This window comes from Eucalyptus grandis, chromosome 3, assembly GCF_016545825.1.
Source record: "Eucalyptus grandis isolate ANBG69807.140 chromosome 3, ASM1654582v1, whole genome shotgun sequence".
Lineage (NCBI taxonomy): Eukaryota > Viridiplantae > Streptophyta > Magnoliopsida > Myrtales > Myrtaceae > Eucalyptus > Eucalyptus grandis.
The window spans coordinates 45,839,297-45,853,180 of record NC_052614.1 but is presented as its reverse complement, the minus strand read 5'-3'; the positions used below and the strand labels follow the sequence as shown (position 1 = coordinate 45,853,180).

At 40.3% G+C, this 13,884-nt stretch overlaps 2 protein-coding genes across 3 annotated transcripts; both read right to left on the bottom strand.

Moving 5' to 3' along the window:
- Nucleotides 1-286: 286 nt before the first annotated feature.
- LOC104437488 (1-acyl-sn-glycerol-3-phosphate acyltransferase BAT2, chloroplastic) lies at nt 287-6,351 on the bottom strand. Of its 2 annotated transcripts, none has more exons than XR_001985879.2 (8): nt 6,142-6,350; nt 5,980-6,035; nt 5,309-5,381; nt 3,343-3,537; nt 2,841-3,247; nt 2,506-2,607; nt 1,920-2,214; nt 287-759 (listed from the first exon to the last, which is right to left on the bottom strand). XR_001985879.2 is itself a non-coding variant. In XM_039310203.1 (8 exons), exons 1-7 carry the CDS (start codon nt 6,200-6,202, stop codon nt 1,999-2,001), a joined length of 1,110 nt encoding a protein of 369 aa, XP_039166137.1. In that variant the 5' UTR covers nt 6,203-6,351; the 3' UTR covers nt 287-759; nt 1,982-1,998. The 2 variants fall into 2 exon arrangements, 1 of the variants encoding a protein (XP_039166137.1); XM_039310203.1 differs by having other exon boundaries at nt 1,982-2,214; nt 6,142-6,351.
- Nucleotides 6,352-8,153: 1,802 nt separating this feature from the next.
- On the bottom strand, nt 8,154-12,999 carry LOC104437489 (APO protein 2, chloroplastic). The gene is given in 7 exon segments (XM_039308033.1): nt 8,154-8,861; nt 8,864-9,426; nt 10,140-10,492; nt 10,987-11,061; nt 11,863-11,967; nt 12,630-12,685; nt 12,788-12,999. Coding segments are annotated over 7 exon segments (1,461 nt in total). The 5' UTR covers nt 12,831-12,999; the 3' UTR covers nt 8,154-8,595.
- Nucleotides 13,000-13,884: the final 885 nt, after the last annotated feature.

Sequence of the window (13,884 nt, the reverse complement as noted above, 5' to 3'; positions counted from 1 at the left end):
CTGTTTCATTCTTGTCGAGTAAGCCCAATCTCGATTGTGTTTTGCAGGACTAGGGCCCATAGAGAGAGAGATTGAGTGCGAGTCCGTCCAGCCGATCACGAATATCCAGACCCCACGTCCGGACTTTGGAGAACAAGTTCCGAACACAGGAGGAAGTTGGAAGTTTCATTAGGTATGAAGAGCTTCAGGAATGTGAGTTCGAAAGTTCAGTGCATAAATCGACCGTCCATCGCACCGTATAGCACAATTATTGTATGTAAGCTAGATTCAGTTGCTGCAAGATGTATGAAGAAACCGAACAAGCATTACCACTTCTCGAAAAAAGAAAAGAACGATTACAAAATGGAAACTAATACATTCAATTGCTTTGGTTCGTATAGTTTTCAAATTCGCTATCACAGAATTTCCAGAGAACCTCCCTTCCATTCACTTTCAATATACCCAAAAAAAAATATTACGGTTTGTGATCGCAGCCTCCCATAATTCGATTCACAAGGAATGCATTACGTTTAATACACGTGCGCAATCATTTTTCAACCTTGAGAAACTTTACCATTTAAACTCAGGTATGCCAGGTTGGGAGAGCATGCCGGGCGGGGAAGGATGGGATGAAAGCTTCTATAGCAGTCAGTGATCTGTTCATGACTAAATCAAACCAGCTCTCGTGGTTGTAAGGTGAACAAGTCACAACATCGCGCCAAACAGGAAGAATGTTTTTAACTACATTTTTGTACTGCACAATCTGTCCTCTGCAATCGCCTGCAGAAATAACGAATATGCATACATTAGGTCTAATAAGATAGCAAAATCTAGGGCTGCATGAGGTTTTCAATGTATAATTTCCAATAAGATGAATTTGGATTGCAATACACACCCAGGCACACGCGTGCTAATCGAAATAAGTCAAGGGAAATCACTGGTATAAGTCAGAAATGACAACTCCTAAACTTCGCCCACATTGAAGGCCAGATATAACAAAAGAGGTTAAAACAATAAAAATGAGATTCGCCCTCGTGGTTTGCCAACCATTGGTTGACCACCTACCAGAAGCCCATGGTCGATGCCACACACCAGTGAGCTGGTGGCTGTTAAACAGTTGTTAGCGTGAACAAGGATAGGCAACTGATTCTATAAAGATGGGCATGTGTCACAGAGAGAGAGAGAGAGAGAGCAAGAGCATCCAAATGCCCTAGCATCGGCACTTGCCAGCAAGGGCTTGCCTGGCTACTCTGGATGGGTATGGCCTATGTAGATCTATGGCACAATGCATGATAACACCATTTGGATTTTGTTCACTTATTTTACCTAGGCATACATCAATAACTACAAATTCATTATGTTGAGAGACTTCAGCAACAAAAATGCAGTAGGAGTGCAGTTATCCATCTTTCTAATCTTACATGTCCACTACAGTCAACCCATGACTCGGTAGGATCTCATCCAATTGATATCAAGTATGACGAAGACATAGCTTCAAGCTTGGAATAGGTAGAAAAAGAAGTGCCATTTGGAAAAGCTGAGGGAATAGAAGTTTTACAAGAATAAGAAGAAAAAATAAAATCAGTAATTATCTAAAAAGAGAAACAAGTAGACATTTGGAATCAATGTTTACCCAAAACAATCCTTGGTGCATGCATGAAGCACCCATCAAAACCAGGCTTGTTCACTGTTTACCTTATCAACAGAAGAACTTCCATGCACACCAGCATTCAGCAAAAGTTTAACAGAAAATGATGATGAAAATCACAAGTAACTAACTAGGTCAATAAGCAATCTGCATCACAGTATTTGATTTCAATTTGAAGATTTGATCAGCCATATCATCTAAAAGCTGTACCAGATTGTCGAGTATATATATGTATATGTATATATTTGGTAAGTAGGTCGTGGAAATAAGCAAAACTATAGGCAACTCGTACCTTTTATCTCTCCATTGTGCAAAAAAATGGAATAAATTCTCAGATTGCAGAAGGAACTGAACTTGTCTTACTAAGTTCCTCATCCTTGAGAATTCAGAACTTTTGCTATAGTACTTCTAGCTTCATTGCGCAAGGTTTCAGCATCACCACCTTCGATTGGCTTATGTATAACCACTTTCACAGATCCTGAATTTACAATGCGCTCGTGTCCTGCCGGCATGATTTTGCCAGTTCCAATCAGGGTCATAGGTACCACAGGTACTCTGGTCTTCGCTGCAACACTAAATGCACCTTTCTACATGTCAAGATAAACAATGCATCAGAAAATACTTTTCCATCTTAGTAGATGTCAAGAAGTCTACTCTTCCTTCCTTGTATTAACCAGAATGTCATTATCTCTTAAGCAATTTATACCAAAAAGAATGACATAAATCCCATATCCATGTTGAAGAACATATAGAAGATCGTCCTACAGACTCGACAACCTTGGTCTCCATTTATGCATATAGAAGCAAAATTCAGTTCATGTCAACTGATCTCATAAAATTAGCATTTTGAGACTATAAAAAAGGCAACGGGGCATCACCTTGAAATCACCTAATTTTCCGTCTTTACTCCGCGTTCCCTCAGGAAAGAAAAAGACAGATGCTCCCTTCTTAACAAGATCCATGCACCGTTTAAAACATTCCTACATGTAGGGAACCAAGATTGTCAATAAACTGAGATAAGAACAATTTTATCCATAAAACCTACATATGCACCAGGTAAAGCATTGCTACGAGCAGAAGACAAAAATATTCTAAAACAACGATATACAATAAAACCAAGATCAACATTCCATACCACAAGTCTAAGACTGTTACCAACAAACCAAATAATACAAAGGAACACTTCATCAACAAATGAAACGAGAGAATTTACCAATTGGCTTCGGCTGTCCATTCGTTTCAAAGGAATAGTACCCAACAAATACATTGCCCAGCCAATAATGGGATAGAGGAATATGCTGGTCTTGCTGATGAACTTAAAGCTTCTCCCTAGGGTGAGGAGAGTATATATGTCAAAAAAGCTCTGATGGTTGGAAACATAAACAGCAGGAGTGTCTGGTGGAGGAAGATTCTCCCATCCCTGAACTTCAATTCTAACAAACGGAGCAACACTCAATGTAGACCAAATCTTGGCAATGAAATGCTGAGCTTTTCTTTGATATCGGTCAAAGAGGAGCACAAAAGGATGTGCCACCAGCATTAGCTGAAAAAGAATAATTGCGGCAATTGCGGTGACAGTGTAGAAGCAAACTCCTCTCACTTTACCAATTACTTCATGCACTGCGATTCAACAGGGAAAACAGAATAGCATTGAGATTGTAATTTTCAAGTTGGGGGAGGGGGTGGCGGGAATGGATGATAGACTTCAAACAGACCTGGCAAGGGAAGAGCTGCACCAGAATTCCCAAATTCAGCCAATTCAGATCTTGCGACAGTATACCTATAAAATCTACTCTGAGAGTACCACCTATCATAGTAATATGGCCTGTTGAACTCAACTTTCCGGGTAGGATGATGCCGTAAAACAGGGATTTGCTTCTTTGAGTGGTGGAAAAAGCATTTTGAAGAAACTGAAACCAGAAGTAGCAGATGCTGGGAATTAGGTGTATGCATATTTACTGCAATGCAAGTATGAAAAACTCACCAAAGAATTTGAGAGCTTACTACAATGATGCAAGAAGAATCTAAGTCTTGAGGGGTAAAACAAAACTCATGAAGAATTGAAGTGATGTCTAACAATGTGAAAATGCAAACGGCACCCACATCAACCTGAGACTCTTTATGCTACTCTTCTTAGTCCCCATCACTTGACAATCAGAAGAAAAAGCAAACCTCACACCGAATCTTCAAGAAATATGGACTTTCAAAATAAATTTAACTTTAGTAAGGCATACATGATATTAATCTCATATCATGTATAGAGCAAAAAATCTCAAAAAATTGGCTTATGTCCCTATAAAATCAAATATCTCTTACTTCATCTTTTTTCCTTGGATAAACACTAAGGATCAGCAGTCAATACTCCCTTCCATCTATGTACTTTCATCATACACTGTCCTCATCATACAACTCTACTGAGTTGTATCATGTCACATGACCACCTCTAATTCTTAAAAACCTAAATACAAGAAATGAAGAGAAAAATATAAGCAACCACTAATGTCCTAGAAATGGTTTTTAATGAAATTTAAAACCTTCCTCTATAGTGCCCCATTTATCCATTAGATTTCCGTGTCATCTACTTCAACAAAAAGAGGCATAGGGTTGCTGTTTTCACCTTTCTCCTCCCTTTGTGTGAATTTCCATCTGAACCAAAAAGTACCATGTGGGTAATTATTTTGTCCCGCAGAAGTTCATTAGAAAGATAGATACTTCTAGCAAACAGATATTTTAGGCCAATTGAAAATCTTTTATGGGCATGGCACCTTTTCAAAAGGCACTACCATATCAGTGGCGCCATGTTCCCACAAACTACTCAAGTTCCAAACAGTCACAGTTGAACCATTTTTTGAAATTGAAAGAATGAGAAGATGTAGTTGATAGCACGGCACTCCAGAACAGACTGCTGCAGAAAAGCCAAGGCGACATCATTTTCTTAGTGGCATCATGGATAACATTCTATATGTTCTTACCCAACTTCTTAGTCATTCAAGAAATTAAAATAATAATCACCTAGCTGATCCTATCCAATCAATCTACCATCTAAGTGCCACCCCACAGGTTTATATATTTTCAGGAAAAAGGATATTATGGTACCATGGACACAAAACTTTGTCCCCAGCTAGTGTAAAAAATCATTCTCACTTCTCACGTTTATTGTCCTTTCAATACATCCAAAATCATCACTCATATGTGTGATTCTTAGAACAGACCCAAACATATTCACTGGAGGTTTCCAAAAGGAATAGCCAATGATGAGTGCAAGGTACAAGCAATAGGAGGCCCCGGAAGGAAATCTTTGAGTTGCTCGAACAAATCAAGATTCAGAAAAGAGAGATAAAGAGGTCAATATATGTTGAGTAGTGCTTTCATTTTCCTCTCTCACAGTAATCCTGAAGCATGGCTTAACCTCCCTTTCTGAAAATGCAGCACTAGACACAGGCACCACACAATCAGACCAGATAACGATCCGAGATTGTAACTTTCAGCACCCTGATCATGGCAAGGTCTACGAAACAACACTTTCTAGGTAAGGCCCTAAGGAGGACGTCTATAAAAGAGCAAACTAGAAATGAAACACCGCAATGAACCCATTCATTTCAATGGAACCCATATAATGATACTGATAATGTAGTTCATTGTTACTCTTTGCACTGTACATGCTAAAACATGAATACTTACAATTACTGGAACTTCTAAGAATCAAAGGTCTATAAAGAGAGTGCCCACTATTAGCTCCTTTGTGCACAGAGAACTGCAAAAAGATTCAGACAAAAAGAAAATTATCAACTGCGATAAAGATGAGCGGAACGTAAAGGCCATAAAAAAATCCTGGTGTCATCATAAACCTCATCTAAACTGACAAGCAACAGATGCAAAACAGAAGATGCTCAGCAGCTCATCCTTTTTCACAACTCAGTCTGTTCCTATTCCTCTTATGTTTTCACTATAATCCTACATGTACACTGCTGTTACGCCTTCTGCTATTTGGCAAATCATCAATCTAATGCTTAAAGCTTCTAAAAAATCATCTCATAGTCCAGTCAACCAACACTCCGCCGCAGTCCCCAGGTTCACCCTCCTCTTCCGAACGAAACGCACAGGCGCGGACAAAAGTGAGACTGAATCCAACGCACTTCGCGGGAGGAACACGAGCAGCCGCACTAGATTCGACGATCGAAAAAGGCGCCGAGTTTGCTCGGTTTTCAAGGAAACGAAACGGAGATTCCGAAATCAATCGCGAAGAAAGCACGAAAGAAAGAAAAGAAAATAGAGAGAGAGAGGCGCCTCCGAACCCCCGGGAGGTTCGATCGCGAAAACGAACGACGGAGAGAGAGGGCGGCGGAGATTACCGGCACGAGAGGCGGCGGGGAGAAGCTCCTCGAGTCCCCGAAACCTGAGTTCCGCACTTCGCAAGAAACAGAACGAGAGAAAGAAATCAGAAACGCGCGTGAAAGCACAGAAGACGCAACATGCACGCCACACAAAGAGAGAGAGAGAGAGAGAGAGCGCACTGCGACAGAGCCGTAACGAGTGCTGCTGCGGAGGAGGAGAAGAAGAGGAAGCGACTTCCATGGCGGAAAGCTCTCTGCTGGACGGCGGCGATCGCGGCGGCTGATCTCTCTCGCTTTGAGTTGGTGTTGTTAGCGCGGCGACGAGGAGAGAGATGAAGTTGGTAGACTGAGGCGAGTGATCCTCAAGCGATTCTTTTTGCCAATTTCAAGGCGTCCCCGGCATCTTGCACTGACTTTCTTCATATCCACTCCCACTTTTTTTTCTTTTTTTTATTCCCCTTGATAATGTATTTAATTTTCAAAACCCCTTTTTTTTCCTCACTTTGATTTTACTTTTTCCACACGAAGTATGTTATAAAAATAGAAACCCAGCTAATTTGTAATGTACTCCTTGTTCATTTATATGATATTCAACTCTAGCAATAAGTAAATGTTTATAACACATGAAGACATTAATCTAACATAAATTCATGTATCATCTTTTGCGTAACATGACCTTACTAAAAAAGTATTTTAAATTGGTTTGTTATGATCAATCCGAATTACGCATACAATGAATGAGTGATTTATGGAACAAGAAATTATTATCAAAAGCTAAACAATTCAATAATATGGTTGCCTCCAAAGAAAATTGTCGTGATGCAAAATTTTCTATTCTAAAAATTCCTTCTATTGCTAAAAGTATGTATGTATGGTGGGGTTTTGCTTCCTTATCCCTCTTATTTATCTTCATGTACCATATCTTACCTATAGTAAAATGAAAATTGAAACTGATATATCCACGCTACATTTGTCTTAAACTAATTTTTATACCGCAAAAAAAAAAAAAATTGAAACTAGTACAACCGTATTATATTTATCCAAAATTAATATTCATTTTATAAAAAAATCCTAAAATGATACACCCGTGATAAATCTATCATCTAATAGTGTCGAGTTTACTCCCAATATCGAGCAGGTGGCATGGGGCTCTTGACATCAGGGAGCTATCGGGTCGCCGAGCAGAGCTGCCCCAGTCCGCTTTCGGTGCTTGTATGCCACGCAATTCTGTGCCTTGTGCTCATGAATTTCATCACAAACGTTTGCCGGATTAGCAGTTTCTCCAGCACCGGTAGCACTAACAAAGACAATCCTAGACGGCTCATTTTGCTTTTTCGCTGCATGTACACATTCCTCAGTCAAGCATCTGGGAGCCAGAATACAAGAAGAGCATCCTCCAATGCTTGCCTGGAGCTATTATTTCATGAGAACTTAGCAATCTTCTGGTGAAGCAGATTAAGACCCACGAATTGGCAAGAGACCCAAAAACTACTTCCCGAAAAATGATTGCAACATGCATTGTAGAAGATACCCGGGGAATGAGGCCAGTTTTTTAACCTCAAAACTGAACGTCCCAGAATGGAATTTCTCATTCTGAAAAGCACAGCTCGCTGTTCACAGGACATGGAACTAAGCAAATGAAAATGCATACCGCGTCCTTGGTCACGAGACTGCCCTTGAGAGCTTTCAAAGCTGGTTGCGGATGAGCCTTCTCCAGATTTGTTGCTTCTGCAACGCTGGAGAAGAACGTCCAAGATCACTTTGTAGCATCCAGCTTGCTAAAACAGAGAGAGACTACCGTCAAAATAAATCGAAAGCAGATTCAGAAGAAAGTCTCAGGTTATTCTCCATCCCAGATTTCTGCCGTGCTAATCTGAAGCGAAGTTTCACCACAAGATCTCTACAGCCTGTCATCTGTAGCAGGAGAATGGGAAGGACTTCATCACATAATTGTTGACCGCTTTCCATTTTTCCTTCATTGAAGGGATTTAGTTAATAACTCCAAAAAAATGGCTTCACGGAATGAGAAGCCAGAAGGAAGCATATTATGGCCAGAATGATTATGCCCGTCTAATTGACTCTAATGAGAATCCCGAAAGATAGCTTAAGTTGCCCAAAAAAGCACCAATAAAGACTACGCATACACAGTAAAAAGGTTGATGAATAGTAGACTGCAACTATTGGCCAAATGATGACAACACAAATGATAAATGACAAAATTAAGCAGAATTGATCTGTCAAGTAAATACTCCCTTGCAAGGTCTGAGGTGTACACTGATGCTAATGCTTTTACAGACACAGAAAACCGCACATAAAAACAATTAGGAAATATCCAACTTATCTTCAAAGAAAAATATGAAGTATCAGATCTTCTTGAGGAAATGATAGGTTCGGTACCCCCTATTATACAAAAACAATGACCTCAATGAATGAATCGCTTTCCAGGTATAGTTCTACTCTACATTGATTACAACGGTTCTAAGCAAAAACTATGGAATAGCTAGAGCTCGTCATATTGGGTGTCAGACAGTTCGGCGAAAGGAAAAACTCTCACCGAGCTGGACCTTTATGCCGTCTACTATCTTCTAGCGTGTGCTGTAAGATATTCCAACTATTGGACACACTGCAATCACCTCAAACTACCATTTCCGCTTCTCTGACATCCAAGGGAATCCCTACATCCAATCTCATGGTTGGTTTGTACTGCTCTGGCACGTTTGCACCAGCCTGCACACATATCTCAACCACCACAGGCGCTTTTCCATAGAAGCTTATTAGCTCTCGTTGTAATGGACGGCCATCAGCATTGGGAACATGCCATACGTATCTAGGAGGTATCAAGTCATCGAGCACAGCAGATTGCCATCCATGCTGCCCATTCCGTTGTTGGTGCTTGTGTTCCCGCAATTCTGCGCCTTGTGCCCAGTTGGACCCACGTGCACTTCTGGACAGTATCCACAAACCCTCACGGGGTACACCCTCATCAGCTTCTTGGATCCATGCCTCATCTTCTCCCATGCCTGCAATGTTTCCTCTGCCAGCAAGAGCTTTTCTTCATCATCAGATGGTGCCAGTGTCTGAGAATCAGGTAGTTCAGTCAGCATTGGAATTATGGGAGCTTCTGGGATGGGGTCAGGGAGCTCGCTTTCATCCGCATCAACAAATTCTTTCTTCCCGATACGAATTATAGGTTTTCTCCTCCTTTTCGTAGGTAAATCGGGAATTTCAACACCAGCTTGGATGCAGAGCTCAACTACAGCAGGGATTCGAGGAATTGAAAACCTCTCATCATGAGAGATACGCTTCCCAAGTCTATCAAATAGGTGATAAGCTTCAACTGGTGGCAATATATCTTCAATGGTGGCGTTTGTCCACCCATGATGGCCCTTGCGCATAGATGAATTTGGACCTTTACATGACTTGAATGGATGCCCAACAGGTCCCACATGGATTTCACCGCACCACCTGCATGGGTTATGGTGGTACATTATTGACCAATTTAAAAGTCCATAAGGAAAATTAGATATGTCAACCAATACTGGAAATGTAGGCTACGTGATAAATAACTTGGCTCATCAAGGACTAGATCCATTTAATGGCTTTAACAGTAAAGTGCCACAGTCCAATGACCATACAGATGCAACTGTAAGGCTTAGAAGTCAAATCTGCAGTTTCCTTGCAAGAAGTAACTATTATGTGAAGCCATTCAATTTCTACAGTCATCAAGTGATATGGCCTTATTTCAACAACTATTAAATAGTTCAATAGAGTTTCCCCCGCAAAAACACCATCTACAGCAACAGCTATTGCTGAATCATCTAGAAAATTTCTGTGAGCCATAAAAGGATCTCCAACAGCCACCAAAAACAAAGATGAACTAGGACATTGAAAAGTGTAAAAGAATGTAAAACTCAGTCAACATGCCACCTATTTCTTGAGTGAAAATAGTGGTTCTATTTGTGTCAGAAATGTGACTTCGTGGACAGGAAGAACATTTAGTGACTATCTACAAGCAGACATGAAACTATTGTGGCAAGCAAGTGAGGCAAGAAAATCCTTTCATGTAAAGAAATGAAGGCTGAATTGTCTTGTGAAAAACAAATTATAGCCACAGATGCCATTAGTTTATGTCATCAGAAAAAGGATCTTCAAGACCATTAAATGTGCAAGAATATTACCCACAAGCAAGGACCGGTACTACTTTCAAGAGTGTCTTGAGATTGTTGATTAATGTAATCCTTGCATTGAAAACATTATAAGCCAATGGTATAAGGCTTTTAACGACCAGCCCATTTTTCGGAGGTGAAACAGGTTTTCTGGGCTGATCTTTCCTCTTCTTAAGTCTCTCCCTTGCTGCTCGCCTCATCTCAACAATTGGTACTTTGAAGGGTTTCTTCTCTTTTCTTGAGTAGGTGCGAGGAAAATCTGCATTTTGAGGATGATCATTCCTGATGGTCACCACATACTGTTGATATGACCTATCTGATGAGAGAGAAGATGTTGAAGGAACCGAGAATCTCTGACAGTAATGCTGCAAAATATAAAAAAGAAACCATGAAGCAAAATTTAACAGCAGTTTTGTTTCAACTCCACTGAAGGACCAGCGGCACAAAGGTTAGGGCAACCACATGATCAATAACTTTCTGATGGCATGGTTCCTAGATTCACTAGTTGGTACTTTTATCTTCTTACTAGCAGTTAATACATGTTTCCTGAAAAGGCTGCACCCAAAGTGGAAGTTCCGTCTGATGAAGGAACAAATGTTATCTGAGCTTAAAAGTGATTCAGGTTACGAATATGTGGTGACACAAACCACATGGACCAAGCATAAATAGGATTCTAGCTGTCCAAAATTACTCAAGTAGATCATCATCACGCCAGGCAACAATCAAAGCTTATTTGACACGATTGTTTCTCCTAGATTTTAATTCCGGCAAATGTTCTCATTGAACTGACAGTTCAAAACTCAATCAAACTAATATACCCTTGAAAGGGAGTTTAGAAAAGAAGAATCAAGTCACTCACGTAGAAACAGATTTGCAGGAAGTCAACTGAATGGAAAAGATAATGTTTCAACACGGGCTTGTTTGTCAGTTTCATCTGTTTCAGAAAAATAACCATTTAAACAACTAGATTTTGATTGATCTTTGGTAAGCACGTAGCATCTAAAATGCAGCTTGCTCTTTAAGCAAAAGAACTCAGAAATCTCACATAAACAAAGCAGTATCCCAAACATACTCCAAGATATTGGTAGTGACTTGTACATATAAACAAAAGACTACGAGTCATGACCATCAACATCCATTAGTTAGACTCACTGAGCCTTCGGCAAGTACTTCCTTGCTGAATGTAGAAACTAATGAAGACTGCTTCTAGAAGCAATTTCATAACCAAATAAGCCAAATATAATTATAAATAGGGTCAAATGATTATGATAGATAAGAAAAATAACTAGCACATGCTAAAATTAAAAGCAACAACTGGTTGTAGTTGGATAATGGTATCGGTTTGCTGAAAGGTGGATTGATGACTGCAAATGTGGGATGTTGCATGATCATATATAGCAATAAGAATTGACAACTGGATGGAAACTACAAGACCTGGTAGGACTACCTTGGTCATATGCAAGCAAAAATTAGTTCTTAAAAACTAGTGATGTGCTTAAATTAACTGAATCAGTTCTCAAAACTCAGTTTGTCCCTATGAATAGTAAGCTCGATGCCCTTATAAATGGAGATATGAGCTGGCCGCATCATCAAGAACGTAATACTTACCCTATGACTACACCTACAATGAGTAGGTGATTCGCATACAGATCTAAAACGAATGGTGCAGAATCAGATATTTAGAACAGCCAGCAACTTCATAAAGAAACAACTAAGCAGCTTCGATGAAACATACCTTCAAAGAACCAAGTGCACCAGCACCAGAGAAACTACTTTTAAGAGAATTTGCATTTGTAGGAAAGGAGATCCTGAAACCCCTGCTTTTGGAAGACGAGGAAATCTGCACATGAAACATTTAAAAAAAAAAAGACCTTTACACAACTAAGATGGCGCGCTTTTTCAAATTAATCAGTTAATGCAGGGGAACCAAAGGTAAAACATTGTTCCACGTTTGTTACAGCTCGAATCCTTAAGTCATTGAGCCATCTAATCACGTGGGATTCCCATAAAATATTCAGTCACTGGGCCACACATACAAAAGCTACTTCCCTCTGTGAACCTTGCACCTTGTACCATTGGAAAGGAAAATTCAGTTTTTAACTTCCATGCACCAATATAGATCCAAATTTCTCCAGCAAGAAGAACAGCACATTATAGAATCACAAAGCATCTCAGAGCGACCACGTCGACCACAACTCACGACGCCTCTTGCTTCATCTCGGACTACACAGGACCCGACCAAAATTCCAACAATTCGAACTCAACATCCAAGTGCAGGCTCTTTAGCTAGAGCATGAAAATCGACCCATTGAGCCGATTTCGCACGACCGCCCCCCGCCCCCCGCGGAGAACGACGTTGGGACCCTCGCCCCGGTCGCACCAAGCAATTAGCAGCAAATGATCAAATGGGTACATGAGCAGCATTGCCAACAGAGATTAACGTCGATCGTCATATGTCCAACAGGCACAGCAGACGGACCGAGCGAGGGGAGAGTTGGTTACCAGTGGAACGGAGGTGGGAGCCGCCTTCACCAGATGACTGCAACCGGGATTTCGCACTGCACGGAGAGAGAGAGAGACACAGACAGAGAATGAGAAATTGCAGAAGAGCACCGGAACGCTTACAAGAACATGTGAGAGGAGATGGAGAGAGCGCTCACTCAGGCGGCAGTGGACTGAGTTGAGGGGAGGAGCGACCTCCATGGCGGCGACTGGTCAGCAAATTCTCTCTCTCTCTCTCTCTTTCTGTGCAGAGATGGTGAGAAGCTGGAGGAGTCCCGCTGAAGGGGCAGCGATCGAAGTGGGAATTCTCAAGCGTTCATCTTGCGCTGCGGGTCATCTTTGTCTGCACCGTGCCCGCTGCCGCTGAAGTGTGCTGTGGATAAACGAAGAGGGATAGGCAACCGTGACGAGGATATTTGTTGTTAAACAAATTTGTTTTTCAAAAATTAATGGAAAATAAAAAATCAAATATAGTAGAGGGTGTAAAATGAAAAAAAAAAAAAAAGTACGTGCACCAAAAGTCTTAAAATTTGTGAAAGTGCTATTAAATCTTAAAATTTATTATATTTATACAATTAATTTCTTCCGTTAACTTGGTTCAATTTGGCTAACAGAAATTACTGAAATGATTTTTATTTTTATAATTTTATCCTACACGGCAATTAAGTAGCTAATCCATGGACTATAAGACTAAAAGAACGTCAATTTGATCCAAATCTTATTTTCAATATCAATTTAATTTAAAATAAGATTATAAAATAAGCTAACTTTCTTTCTTTTTCTTTTTCTTTTTTTCAAAAAAAGGGTAAAACCAAGTCATGAGGGTTGCAAGCCCTCACCAATATTGCCCCATCATCACCGGGAAGGGGCGGCAACGGTGAGGAAGGGCTAGTGACACTCGGCTAGATTGGGGGCAGGGCCTTAGGCCCTCGCCTATAGCAGGCAATGGTCATTAGGATCCAACAATGGTGGAGTAATAGCAGGAAGGGCTTGTAGCCCTCATCACTGGGTTTCTCTCTCTAATTTAGTTTATTTTGGGTTTTATTTAAATAAATCTTCTATATAAAAAATCAAATTTGGACCAAAATGATATTTTTGGCCACGAGGGTAGTGTATGGTAAAGTTTCTATTTCTTCCGAATTTTGTTCTTTTATTCCCGGAACAAAAAAAAGAACAAATTCATTTGACAACGCAAGTTGTTTTTTTATTCACGGAAATAGAAAGTTAGCCAGGGAATAGATTTGGAGTAAAAATG

What these genes read in the sequence shown, in the direction of transcription:
- LOC104437488 (XM_039310203.1), bottom strand. Translation starts at nt 6,202, where the DNA reads ATGGAAGTCGCTTCCTCTTCTTCTCCTCCTCCGCAGCAGCACTCGTTA. An exon ending in TGGACAGCCGAAGCCAATTG is followed by an intron (nt 2,608 to 2,840) that starts GTAAATTCTCTC and finishes CCCTACATGTAG; the next exon opens with GAATGTTTTAAACGGTGCAT. An exon ending in GAAAATTAGGTGATTTCAAG is followed by an intron (nt 2,215 to 2,505) that starts GTGATGCCCCGT and finishes CTTGACATGTAG; the next exon opens with AAAGGTGCATTTAGTGTTGC.